At 43.3% G+C, this 14,079-nt stretch overlaps 2 protein-coding genes across 2 annotated transcripts in view; both read left to right on the top strand.

Moving 5' to 3' along the window:
- Positions 1-14,079, top strand: part of LOC308650085 (UL16-binding protein 2-like) — a 238,767-nt gene that overhangs the window by 168,089 nt on the left and 56,599 nt on the right. The gene's annotated exons all lie outside the window — the stretch shown is intronic.
- Positions 1-14,079, top strand: part of LOC308649527 (UL16-binding protein 1-like) — a gene marked incomplete at both ends in the record, with an annotated part of 75,919 nt that overhangs the window by 50,454 nt on the left and 11,386 nt on the right. Inside the window, 3 exons of the mRNA XM_081295063.1 lie at positions 1,936-2,199; positions 2,423-2,686; positions 3,531-3,653. Of these exons, the coding sequence (XP_081151189.1) occupies positions 1,936-2,199; positions 2,423-2,686; positions 3,531-3,653 (651 nt within the window). The remainder of the gene's footprint in view (positions 1-1,935; positions 2,200-2,422; positions 2,687-3,530; positions 3,654-14,079) is intronic.

Raw genomic sequence — 14,079 nt, 5'->3', positions numbered from 1 at the left:
TCTGCAGTCCCAACAACAATGTGTGAGTATACCTTTCTCTCCACATCCTCACTAGTATTTGTTATTATTATCTGTATTTTTGATAATTGTCCTTCTGAGTGGAATGAGATGAAATCTTGGTGTAATTTTGCATTTCTCCAATGTAATTCTCTGATACTAGAAATATTGAACATTTTATTCAAATATTTTTTGGCCATTTGTGTTTCTTTTTGTGAGAAATATCTGTTTAGTTCTTTCACCCATTTACAGATTGAGTTATTTGAGTTTGGGGTGATAAGTTTTTTGAGATGTTTATTTATTCTGGATGTTAATCTTCTGTCAAAGGAACTGTGGCAGAGAATTTCTTTCATTGTGAAGACTTTTTGTTTATGCTCCTGTGTCCCTTGCTGTGTAGATGCTTTTTAATTGATGGCATCCTACTTACTGGATTAGTTTCTCTGTGTGTTGTCAGGTTTTGATATCATGGCAATGCTGATCTTATCAAATGTAGTTAGAATAATTTCTTTCTCTTCTATTTTTGGGAATAAATTAAGAAAAATTGGAAACTGTTCTTTAAATATTTGGCAGAACTTAGCAATAAAGCTCTCTTTTATTGGGATTTTCTTTGCTGGAAGGCTATTACTACTGATTCAATTTTGTTATATCTTATTGGTCTGCTCAGTTTTTTTTTTTATTTCTTCATGATTCAACTTGGGTAAGGTATATATGTGTAAGTGATCTGGAATTTGTTTATTTATTCTAGGTTCCAAATTTTTGCAAATAATAACAAACATGAATATCTTTGTTCCTAATAATCTCAAATGACCCTTTGTATTTCTATGGAGTCAATGTCTCCCTTTTCTTGTCTGAATTTGAGTCTTCTCTCTCCTTTGCCTACTTAGTCCAGATAAGGGTTTATCACTTCTGTTTAGTTCTTGGAAGAAGCAGCTCCTTATTTCATTAATTGTTTGTGCTGCCTTTTCATGTCTAATTCATTTATTTGTGCTCTGCTCTGATCTTTTTATTTCTTCCTTTCTACTAATTTTGGTTCTGGTTTAGCGTACCAGATATTTTCTTTTTTATTGGGTACCAGGGATTGAGTTCAGGGGCACTCGACCACTGAGCCACATACCCAGCTCTGTCTTGAATTTTATTTAGAGACAGGGTCTCACTGAGTTGCTTAGTTCCTCACAGTTACTGCGGCTGGCTTTAATCTTGCAATTCTCCTGACTTAGCCTCCCAAGCCACTGGGATTATGGGTGTGCACCACCATGTCTGGCTCAGGAACCAGACACTTTCAAATACACTTGATAAACAAGAATCTGCCAGGCTTTCTTACAAAGCACAGTGGACTAGGCATTTTTCTGGCTATTATATGACATGCAACATGGCATATACCCTTTTATGATCCTCAAAGTGCATACTTTTGGTTCCTTCCTCTACTACTTTTCTTTGAACTTACAGATTTCCCATTTCACTCAGGGTAGGATATCACTTTCCAACCTAAAAGAACGCAATCCCCTGAGGCACTAGTTCCATCTCCTAACGCTCAAGTTACAAGCTATGAACCATAATTATGAACTCTTTCTCATGCAGCTGTGATCCCATCCTCACTGCCCCACCATGACCCAGCATGCACAGTCCCTTCTCCTGATCATCCTCTGCCAGGCAGGCCCTTCCCCTCACAGCAGGCCTGGCACCGCCATTGCAAGGTGATGTGCTGCTGGGTGTAGGCATTGTTCAAAGGGCAGAGGGGAAGTGGGCCATGTCCTGGGACATGAGGTTGCTGTCCCCTCCTCTTCAAAGAAGGGAAACATGCCCACCTGAAACAGGTAGAGCAGAGAGCTTGGGAAGGGTCATTCTTGCTCTGCCAGCTCAGCCCTTAATAGGATGGGGAGAGGGTGTCTAAAGGTCCTTTCTCACCAGCCCAACCCTTACTCGCCCTTTCCCTCACAGGCACTCACTCTCTCTGCTATGACTTCACCGTCAATTCTAAGCCAGCACCTGGACAGCAATGGTGTACAGTCCATGCCCAGGGGGACCAGAAGAATTTTCTCTCCTATGACTGTGGCATGGACAAGGTCAAATCCATGAGTGCCCTGGGAGGGAAAGTGAGTGCCACAGTCACCTGGGAAGAGCAAAAAGCCACACTGAGAGATATGGGGGATACGCTAAAACAGAAACTGGCTGACATTAAAGCAGAAAATGGCATGGCCAGGGGTAAGTAAGGATGGCCCAGGGGCATGAGAGCTGATACTGGGTTGAGGGAAATTGATTGTGTGCATGTTTTTTTAAAAAATTAGAGGTTGGTCCCTCCAGAAAGCCCAGACAGGGCTGGACTGGCAGATAGAACACAGCCAGATTAGGAATCCGGGGAAGGTGGTATTGTGTGGGACAAAAGATTTTTTAAGAAAAGAGGCTGATTTCTCTCTGATGGGGGCAGGTCTGCACACCCTGGAGGGCAGGATGTGTTGTCAGCATAAATCCAACAGCTCCTGGCAGTTTGGCTTCAATGGACAGATGTGGCTCCACTTTGACTCAGACAACAGACGGTGGAGAGAGATGCATTCTGGGTCCAACTGGATGAAAGAAATGTGGGAAAATGACAAGGAGGTGACAGAGTTCTTACACAGGTCCTCAATAGGTGACTGTAGAAACTGGCTTCAGAAGTTCTTGGTGCAATTGGAGCCAGAGCTGGAGCCAACAGGTAACTGGCAGGAGGGGCAGGAAGTGGGAGCTGCCTTCACATGAGATGCTGCTACCTGTATGTGTGTGTGTGTGTGTGTGTGTGTGTGAGAGAGAGAGAGAGAGAGAGAGAGAGAGAGAGAGAGTCACACCTAGGTTAACAGCCAAAGGTATAGATTTCCCATCTTTTCCCTCTCACCTCCTAATGCCTCTCCCTAAATGCACATGATTTGGTCTGGCATTTGCTCGTCTCTTTTTGGAAATTCTTATCAATCACTTCACATGATAGTTCCTGAGACCCTTCTCCACCATCATCCTCATGGGTCACCTCATATTCTGCCATCAGGAAGTGTCGCGACCCCCTTGCCCGCAAGGAAGACGCAACAACAGGAATCTTCTTTCAGCCGTTTATTCAGGTCCTTGATATTTCTTCTTCTTCCTCTCGGATGCCTCTCCCAGCCTTAATAAAGCATCTCAAGCCCCAATGCGAAGCTGCCACGTGGAGCTTTCTCATAGGGTGTTAAAAAACCATGCGCCAACTCTCCCAAATAAGGAGTTGTTTGTTACAGACCACAGCGGAGCCAGCGCCATCTTGTAATGGCGACCACAGTCCGCAGAAACGGCTCACCACAAGGAAGGATGAGTTGTATGTCACCCAGGCTTCTCCCTTTATCTATATGAGCTCCTTAAGGACCTGGCCCTTCTCCTGTCTCCCTCCTCCTCATGACCTGTCACAGCAGCTGCCACACAGCAGAGGTCTAGGAACTATGTGCCTGCCTGAGTGACATGGGGCAGCAGGAGCTGAGCAGGCATCTCCACAGATTTTGCTCTGAACAAGGGCTAACGCTCCTGTGTTTCTACTTCAGGACCTTCAAGTGCCATCATAGACAGAGTCTTCCAGGAGTCCCCAGCCAGCACCCTTATTCCATCGGTCCTGCTCTGGATCCTCACCTGTTTCATCCACCTAGGCCTCCAGACCTTCCTGACAGGTGCTGTGGGCAGAATGGAGAGAGAGACATGGGGCAGCTGTGTGAGCAATGAGGACAGGAAAGTGAATTCCCAAGGCCCCAGTCTGCATTCTGACTGGTCCTTCTCATTCTGAGATGAGACGGAAGAATCAGGCCTCCCTCCTCTCACTGGTAGCAATAGCTTGGCCATGATCAGCCCTGAGTTCTGAGAAATCCTCCCTGTCAGGGCAGAGACTAGAGGGGCTGAGCAGCTGCTGGAGTCTGATGCTCCAGCTGACTTAACCAGAGTGGAGGGAGTAGGCAGGGCCAGTCACTTTAGAGCTGTGCTGCTCCCAGGTAAGGAGAGGCTGAGGGAGAAGGGGAAGAAAGATGTTGTCTGCAATCAAGGCCCAGGAACCAGGTTCCAGGCTCCTTTCTTTATTCAGGACTCTCCCCACCCCCAGGTCCTATGGCCTCTCCTATCTGGAGGAGGAGCAGGCTCCCAGTCAGGGAGCAGATCCAGTCATTACAGCTCCAGTCCTGAGACACCAAGGCCTACAGCAGGGCTGGGGCTGACTCTGGCCTGTGAGAAAGAAGGGAGGAGGGTGGTAGAGGCTGCAGGACCCTTGGGTTGAGGGTGGAGGGAAACATGACCCAAGGTGAGCATGGCTATGAATTGGGGAGTGACTGATGAGGGGTTATGCAGGAGAACTGAAGTAGGATTTCTTCAGAGAGTTGAAATAACGTGTTTCTTTTCTGAAGGTTAAAGATGCTCCCAAGAAGCTTCTGGAAATGTGATTCAGAGAAATGACAGTCCTTACTGATCTTCTGCCAATCTACTTCCTGCTCTTCCTCCAGTAGAGCAATCAAAGACTGAACTACAAATCCAGAGGCCTCCACACGTCAGTCAGACTTAGTCACTCAGCCTAGAGATCCTCTGCTTTTTCAGATCTAGTGAGGATTTAAAAGGTGTATCTGTATGTCACTTGTAGGTACACCATGAGCCCATACCCTACTTCTGCAAGAGGTGGACTGTTCTAATTGCTGCTTTCACTCTCCCCTCCATCATAGCAGCCACCTGCATCTTTCCTTTGCCACCCATTGGCCCCTACCACCCCAAGATCTGATGACCCCCAAGAAGATCCATTAACTTCAATTTCAACTTTGAGCTCTTTGTTCTGTTTTGTGACAGTCCAATCCTGCACTTTTTCTTAACCATTTCCTGTGCTAACCTCAGTAATTATACACTGAGCCTCTGACTGCTAGAACAAGAAACCTCAACAAAGAGTTTTAATCTTGGTTGTGTTATCAACTACTTCTCTGTACCTTGAGCTGAATGTTCCACAAAGATCCATGTGTTGACTACGGTGCTATTGAGAGGTGAGGAAAACTTTAGGAGTAGAGTTGTTGAGTCGTGTTTTGAAAGGTTCTTTATGTCCCAGGCACCTTCCTGCCTCCCACCTCTCCCTCCCCCTTTTCCTCTATTTAAACTATAAATTATTTTTTTATTGCTACAATAAGTTAAACCATCTCTTCTCCAAAGCTCCTGCTGCTGTGATATTCTGCCTTACCTCAAACCCAAAAGCAATATAGTCAACCAAACTTGGACTAAAACTTCTGAAACACTGAGCCAGAAATCAATTTTTCTTCCTTTAGTTTACTGTCTTCAAATGTTTTCCCACAGTTCAGGCTGGGGATGTGGCTCAAGCGGTAGCGCGCTTGCCTGGCATGCGTGCGGCCCGGGTTCCATCCTCAGCACCACATACAAACAAAGATGTTGTGTCCGCTGAAAACTAAAAAATAAATGTTAAAATTCTCTCTCTCTCTCTCTTTAAAAAAAAATTGTTTTTCCACAGTGATGAAAAGACAATACAACATTGATGGTGCAATATCGCCTGTAAAATACAATGACAGACATCATTTATAACTTCAGGAATTCTTTGTATGTTTTGTTTTAGTTAAATAAACATATTTTGTCAACGAATTTAAATGAGTTTGGAATTCTTATATAATCAAGGTGGTGGTTGATTTTATGTGTCAACCCACTGCCTGAGGTTTACCCTGATAGCTGGTAAAACATTATTTCTGGCCTGGGTGCGGTGGTGCATGCCTGTAATTTCACCTGCTGGGACAGGAGGATCGAAAGTTTAAAGCCAGCCTCCGCAATGGTGAGAAAATTAGCAACTCAGTGAGACCCTCTCTAAATAAAACACAAAATAGGGCTGGGGATGTGGCTCAGTGGTTGAGCACCCCTGAGTTCAATCCCCAGTACCAAAAAAAAAAAAAAAAAAAAAACAACCCACAACATCATTTCAGGGTCTTTCTCTGAGGTGATTCTTGCAAAGATTTACTTTTAAATCAGTAAGTAGGCTCTGCAAAGAAGTTTTTATCCCTTGTGTGAGTAGGCATCATCCAATCTTTTCAGGGCCCCAACAAAACCAAAGGTTAGAAGAAGGACAAATTCCTCTGTTTGACCTGAGATGTCCATCTTCCCTGGTCTGGGATATGACAGGCCATCACTGTTTCTCAGGCTCCATGACTCAGTCTGGCCTTACACCATCAACCCTCAGCCCCAGGTCCTTAGTTCAAACTGAATTACACCTTTGATTTCCTGATTCTCCAGCCTCAGACGAACACTGGACTCTCTTGGCTCCATAACCAATAAGCCAATTTTTACAATAAGTCTCTTGGTTCTTTTTCCCTGGAGAACCCTGAACAATAAAAATTAATGGAGAATGACCGATATTTTGTGCTTCCTTCATATTGTAGAGTAACTATAATCCTGATTTTGCCAAATTTGTTTTTGTAAGTAGAATTTAAGGATTACTCTTAAACTAACAGGTAGTCTAGATGGCAATCTCAAACATTTTGCTGGCTCAAAACAAATCATCTTGTGCTTAAGGAATAAAATATTTTTCTGTTTTTTCCCAAGTGCTCTTCACCCTTGATAGTGTTTTTTTTTTTCCTCGTTGTTGCTGTTGTTCCTCAACCTGACCTCACCTTTAATTAGAAGTAAGTTGTATGCATGTGGGTATGGGTGTGCATAGTGGAGAGAAAATTTAAAACAATTCTATTTATTTTCTTTTTTCCCCCAGTATAAATAATAAAAAAAAACTTACATTCAAACAAAAATAAGAAATACATTGCACAGCAGAACACTCTTTACTTGAAATGTTGTTTTATTTATTCAAGGATAGGATTAATATCCAAAGTTTAAGAAGAATTTCTACCAAAGTTACTTCTTCTGACATATGGGCATATGCTATGAGCAATTCACAGCATATAATCCTGCACCAAGATTCTACAAGATTCTACAATCTGAAATAACCAGGAGCACAGATTAAAAGCACAATGGGCAATTATTATAACCATCAAATTGACAACCACTTAAATATACGTGTACCAAGTGGTGAATAGGAAAAGGATCAACATAGCTATCATATTTGTTGGTCAGAGCACAAATTGAATCAATCCTTTGATATGTAACTTGATAATAACCTGTACAGTTAACAATGTGCTCATGCAACTTCACAACAATCCTGGCATTATTTCTGGGCTTTTGAATGTGTTCATATAACATTTAGATGTATAGTTGTTTATTGTAGTGTGGTAGTGTAGCCAGAAAGAGTTCTGGTTATTTCATTTTTCCTAGGTCGTGGTTACCAAAGTAATAGGCCTTACATCCTGTAGAGGATGTTGGGACTAACATTAAAAGTATAATTTTGCACTTGTGTTTTTACTCATTGCAACACTCCTCCTCTTCATTCAGATCATTCTGGGTTTCTAATCTGGCTTAGGTCTTGGAATTGATTGAGGTAATACAGCTGTTTTTATTATTCCAGTTAGACCTTCCCCCTTGGTCTTAAACTCTTCTGGTCACTCAGATCCAGTGAGGATTTAGCAAACCTCTCATATCCTTCACTTCCAGGAACACCATGAACTCACATCCTTGGGCTGCAGGAGTCAGACTATTCTGTTTGCTGTTTTGAATCTCCTGCCCATTACAGTAGCCCCTTTGCTCTGAAGCTTGAGTGCCATCAAATGACTCCCATTGACTTTTGGTGTCCCAATTCAGGGACTGCAGTTCCCTCTCTGAGGTCTGGTCTCAGGATTAGAGTAATGGCAGAGCCCTTCAAGGATTCCAGAGTTTCCCTTGTAAATTGTGATGCACAGCAGTGGTGACAGTGGTAAGAAGCAGTGGGGACTCTCAGGGTGCCACTGCCGCCACTGTCGCCCAGAGGTCCATTGCCAAGTTGCCTGAAGGGTTGGTTGCACACAGCCATCTCCATCTTGGGCACTGGCCAGGGCCTTGTGGGCCAGGGTGCTTGCATGTTTGCTACTACCACCATCTCACAGTGCAGCCAATTCTGCCTGAGAACACCAGCCCGGGCCTGTAGGTCCAGTGTCATGGTGCCTAGGTTTTGGCTGCCCTATGGTTCTCCTGCTGGGAATGCTGGTGGCCACCATCTTGCTGCTGCTTTGCAGGGTCACTCCTTTGAGCACATGCCTCATTGTCTCTCTGCAAGGTGGAATGGCATTGAGATCCTGGGACTGCAACATGGCTGAGCCTGGGGTATTTTACATCCTTATCTGTCAGATAGTAAGTGGGTCTGCATGGGTTGTTCATGGCCAGGGAATCCTGTGAACATTCAGACTGGGGGCATTTTGCCTGGGGGAAGCATTGGTTAGAGATGCTGGATACAGCTGGGCTCCTGGGTTCCCTTAGTCCTGGTGCAGGGAGCCAACTGCAAATTACCTGAGGGTCTTCACTGGTTGTCGAGCCATGGAGATTTAGGTTTTCCCTTGGGAACTATACAGACTCCCCCCACCCCCTGTATTAGATTGCCCAAACCCATGACGTCTATCTCTGCTCTACTAGGGAGATCCCTTTCATAGCTCTAGAGTTGGGCATAACCTGTTGGGAACTGGACAGCCCATTCCTACCTTATTTAGCAAAGAACATTCCATGGAAAACCTTTGATGTTCCGTGATATAAATAAAGCAAGCGCAGGCTCCATGTTGTTAATGTGGAAGATTGATCCCTAAGATCGGCTAGCACATCCCGCCCCTGCTTTTCAAAATAACACTCTCTGTCCTGTGGTTTTATCACTGCTTTCTCTTTCTTAGCTTTTATTATGCATCCAGCCATTCCACTAAGAGCAACTGATTTCAATCAACTGGGCTGGGTGTGGGCAGGATGTGGAGACAGATGGGGCTGGCTACATCAGGTCAAAAGGTTGGAAGAGGGTGTGAGGGTACCTTGTTACCAACTTGCCCAGCCAACCAGTCCAGAACCTACCGGACTGGAGCTATCATCAACCTCCAGACAACCCTACCTATCACAACCCTAAATGAGCTCAAGTCTAGCCTATTTGGGAGCCATTCTAACATGTAGTAAGGTGAGAGGCAGAGTTTGATCTCCGGTAAGGTGGAGGTCCTGACAAATGCCACAATACAACATTACATCTGAAACATGATTCAAACAAAGGCTAAGAGAGCTTTTAACTTTCTTTTTGTGGAAAAAGTGACAAAATGCTTCCATGTTTTACAATTTCACCTTTAAACAGATCAGGCTCTCATTATTAGCTTCCAAAAATGCATTTAAATTCCAATTCCAGTGGGAAGATTAAAACCAAATTGTATATATAACTTATTCACAACAGATTACTTGATTCAGCTATAAAACCTCAAATGACATGAATCAGTACCAACCAAATTTGTTATTTTTATATAAATCAGAAATTTTCCTACACATAATTTTAGTTTGGAGAATACCAACTTGGCAAAGCTTTGCATTCAAGTAAGTTTAACGTTTAAAGTGCAATTTAGAATCCAGAGTGTATGGTAACAGTAATCACAGGTCTGCATGGATTAACAAAGTCAATAGGCTTAAATCTCTTACACATTTAGGAAACAGAGTTAATGATAAGAAATTGTCTTACTCAAAGCAAACATATAAGACAGGTCTTCAATTGAGAGCATGGTCCTTCAATGTCAGATACAATGTATAAAAGAGAGCAGTTAGTGGTTTTCTTGACAGTAAACTTACATACACTTTCATTTTATAAACCTTTTAAAAAATATTTATTTTTCAGTTGTATTTATACACAATACCTTTATTTTATTTATTTATTTATTTTTATGTGGTGCTTAGGATCAAACTCAAGGCCTCACATGTGCTAGGTGAGTGCTCTACGGCTAAGCCACAACCCCAGCCCCTCATTTTATAAACTTTAACATAACACTTAGACAAAGCTTAGATAGCTATAGTTCTCAGATGCATACATTATACCTAGTCACATACTTAGGGTGTCATCTATATTGGTACGTTTAAGTAACAATTGTTTAACCAGTTACAAAGTAATCATTTCAGACTTTCAAACAGATACAAACCCTAATTACTTTAAGACTTAGTAATAAAGTAATAAAGCCCAACAAATAGAAGAAAATTATCTTGATAAATAAATTATAGCCAATTTAATCACACAAAAAAATTTTTGAGATTTGTCTTCCCCAAACTTTCTGCAACTTACTTAGACATTCACAACTTTACATCCTTAATTTTGTCATCTTTAATCTGGGACATTAGCACAAGAATATTACTTTACCAGACAAAATACTTTCTCTTTCAGAAACATTTGTCTTACCTTCTAATTTTCCATACTAAAATATATTTCTATACCTGTAATGTTCTTTTATCTTTTCTAGTTTTGAAACCTCTTTTAAATTCATATTCCAAAACAATCCTTATGAATGTTATCTGTGCATTAAATTTACACAACAAATTTCATCCCAGGACAGGGTTGGACAACCCAGCATATACAAAAACTGTATTTTAATCTTTATTCTCCCATGTTGCTTTCAAGGAATTTTTGAGTCTGATCTGTCTCCATGAACACTGTCATAATGCCACCAACTTTAAGTGAGTTCCCCACTGTCACTTGTACCCAGAGGCTCCTTTTGGGCCTTTTCTTACACTAGCAGACAGATATGCAATGCAAGAAGCCCTTTCCATTTTTCTCTTTAGGAGTTCTTGAAGATCCCTTTGCAGAGGCTGCCTATGAAACACAGGTTGTCCTTAGTTTCTGTCTTTTTCTTTTCTGGGTGCAGTTATTTGTCCTGCCAGACTTCCCAGGCTTTTAGTTTATGGGATAGTGTTGTAGCAAGAACCACTTGTCCCAGTGATGAATATCCCCTGGCCAAATGGGGTGTCCTGTCAGATCTTAACAGTGGAGACTATTCTTGTTCCCAAGACATAAACTGACAGAGCTGGGACCTACTACCACATCCTTTGTAGCCAGCCACCTCCACCCCCCCCACACACACACACACCAGAACAAAAGGGGCAGAAAGGCAGGACAGAGGCCAGGCTCTCTTTGGCTATTGTTCTAGAGCCCAGGCAGTTTTCTGTGATTTTCCCCCAGGTTTAGGGCTGGTGTCCGTGACCCACAGTGAGATGACCTGCAGCTGACAGGGGCCAGGATGAGGAACAGTGCTAGGAGTGCCAGCTCTGGGTTTAAAGACTGAAATCTTTTTGCCCTTTCCTCTGGTGTCTTGCTATCCTTGCACACCAGCAGCAATGCCTTTGGCACCTTCCACTTAGTTCCTGATGGTTGAGAATCCTGGTCTTGCAACTTCATAAGGATCTTTCACATACTTTACCCCTGACAGGCCTACTTCAACTTCCAAATTGTATAATAAGCCAGAAAAACCATTTAAAGGTAAGATTGTGTTACAGTAAACTGTCTTTCTCTTAGACAGGTTTATACCTATGCATGGACATTCAGCCAAGCTCTCTAGGCTCCAAAGACTACTAGTAAGATCAATGCTTCATGGCCCATGTCTTAAAGGGCCAATAACAAATACAAAAAAAAAAAAAAGAATAGGGCTACCAAAACCAAGGATGAGAGACAGGAACCTCTAAAACAGACAGACATGCACGTACAAATTTCTTCAATATGTTTCCCTAGAGATACCTATAGGATCAATGCAGTATTGGCTGATGAACTCAGCTTAATTCCATCTTAAGATTGAGAGCCATCATCACAAAGTCATCAAAACATCATTTCTGTTTTACTGTAAAGTCGTAAGATTTCTATTTGGCCTGACCACACTTTGATGTTTTAAACTTGCTTGGAACTCCTGTCCATGCTTTGAACTTACCCATGCCTGGTTCTCCCTGACCATTTACAACCCTCCCTGAAATCTCAGCTGCTCCTCATTAACTTTGATGTTGGAATCTGAGTTTACTCCCTACCTTGACATGTTAAGCCATGTAGATCATTAACCTGCTATCTGCCCTTGTATTATGCTTGCCAGAACCCTGTCAACTGTAAGCTCCCAAAATACCCACCTTTGTAAATTTTTGTGTTATAAAAACCTTCCTGCTCTTAGACCAGACACTGTTCTCTGGCCCTGCATTTGGATGAGGTGGTCGCTGATCAGCTCTCTTGTGTACACAATATAAACTTGCTTTAATTTGGTTTAAAATTGGAGTCGGTGGTCTTTCCTTTGCATCATATGTTCAATATGGCCCTGTCTTAAGAGGAGCAGTAACAGATACAAACAAAAAAAGATGACCAGAGGGAATTCCCAAGCCCACAGCCAACAAGCAGATCAGAACCTAGAACAGATCAGAAGGGAGTAAATACCCTGAGGTTCCAGAGTCCCACTTAATGGTGACTTCTATACCAGTAGTTCCACAGATGTCCACACCAAAAGGGACCAGTAGTTCCCATGAAGAGGAACCCAATATCTGAAATAAAGAGTCTCGGCCTGCACACTGGGGACTTACCAAATAATCAGGATGTTGCAACTTCACTTAGTTCTGTTTCCTTTTTCTTGAAGTGGACCAAGATGGAGCAACATGTACCATTCAGGTTCAGGGAGAGAAGGTGGGAGTTCCCTGAAACAAAAGGAGCTTCAGCAGCTTCTGGGATGGTCCCTCAGTCTCCTCCTATACTCACAGAAGAGCTCCTCTGGTTTGATTTGAGGCAAACGCACTTGTCTCTCATCTCTCCTGCAGCTGGTTCTCAGCAAGTTCGCCAGCAACCTTGCATCCTCAGCATGGAAGTTCGGTTCTTTGAAGAGCCAGGCCTGCCCAAGGAAGCAAGAGCGGGGGCTGTTCTCCCCATCTGGGGAGCCAGATTTGTTACTGAAATCTCAGTCCTTGTCCCCAATGCCAATCCAATAATAAGAACATGATTTAAGAAACAGGAAAAAGGTTTATTGCTGTGCTAGAAAAGGAGAAACACAGGGGACTCCACCTTCACTATATCACATTTAGAGGCAGAAACCACTGCTCTGCCTTTAGAAAAGATCCCTGCCATGTGCTCAGATGTCCATCAGGATTCCATTACAACCACCAGCACCTTCACCACCTTCACCACACAAGTGCACAGGAGTGGAACCCTCTCATGGCATTGCATCCATTTATTTCGGGTCCAGAACAGAGAGTAGGAGAGACTAGAAATTGAACACGTTAGAAAACAAAGTTAGGGGACATATTGGGCCCCAACTCACTACTCTATTCAAATTGTGGAAATAAGGACATGCATAACTTTGAGTGACATGGACTGAAGAGGGAGGCTTCTCTTAGCTGAGGACTTCTACATGGGCACTAACCCCTGCTGCCTGCGTCCGTAACTGTGCAAGAGGAGTTGTGGGGAAGGGGACTGGTGCCTGTGCTTCTGCACAGAGGAGACGGAGGGCAGCAGGGAGGACAGCCCAGTGCCACACCTGCTATCATTCTCAGGCCATTGGGTGCAGTTTACTCTCATTTGTATGGAAATGATGTAGTAGCTACTTCTGGGGTATGAATTGAGTGTGGAGAGGGGGCTTTAATCTTTTATTTTATCCAATTTTATAACCTCTAAACAAATTTTAATTATATTTATATATGTGTATGTGTATAAAAATATGAAATATATATTTGACAGATTGAACCCTGGTGATAAGACCTCACCCAAACCTGGGAGGATAGTCTCCATGGGGAAGAATGGAGCTAAACATGTCCCCAGGATTTCAGAGTTTGGACAGGGAAGAGCTGACTTTATCCCCAACCCCTCATCCCATTATGACCATGACTTCTCCCTACTGGCCTAACCTATAGCCACCTGGTTTTAGAATGGGTAGGAATTCATCTTCTGACTCTCATCACTGCCACCCTGACCACCTGCATTGCCCCAGCCTTCCCAGTGCACTCCCTACTCTAGGTCTTCACTGAAAATCCTGTGGCTGTGCATGAAGGACTGGATTTGTAAGGCTGTCAGCAGGAGGACATGTCCTGTTGGGGACCATCATCCTGTCCGCACTGTGAGCCAGACCTGACTTCACAGAGCTGGTCCCTCAGCACCAGCTTCTCCCAGGGCCCCAGAAACATGCTGGCCATCCCAGCTCTCACCTGGTGAGTGTCCATCTGGTGAAGGAGGAAGACTGGTCCCTGGTGCTGGAGAAGCAGGAGCAGGAC

This window comes from Spermophilus citellus (genome assembly GCF_964194105.1).
Source record: "Spermophilus citellus genome assembly, chromosome: 5".
Classification (NCBI taxonomy): domain Eukaryota; kingdom Metazoa; phylum Chordata; class Mammalia; order Rodentia; family Sciuridae; genus Spermophilus; species Spermophilus citellus.
Note: the sequence above shows the minus strand (reverse complement) of the source record. Positions and strands in the feature narration are given on the sequence as shown.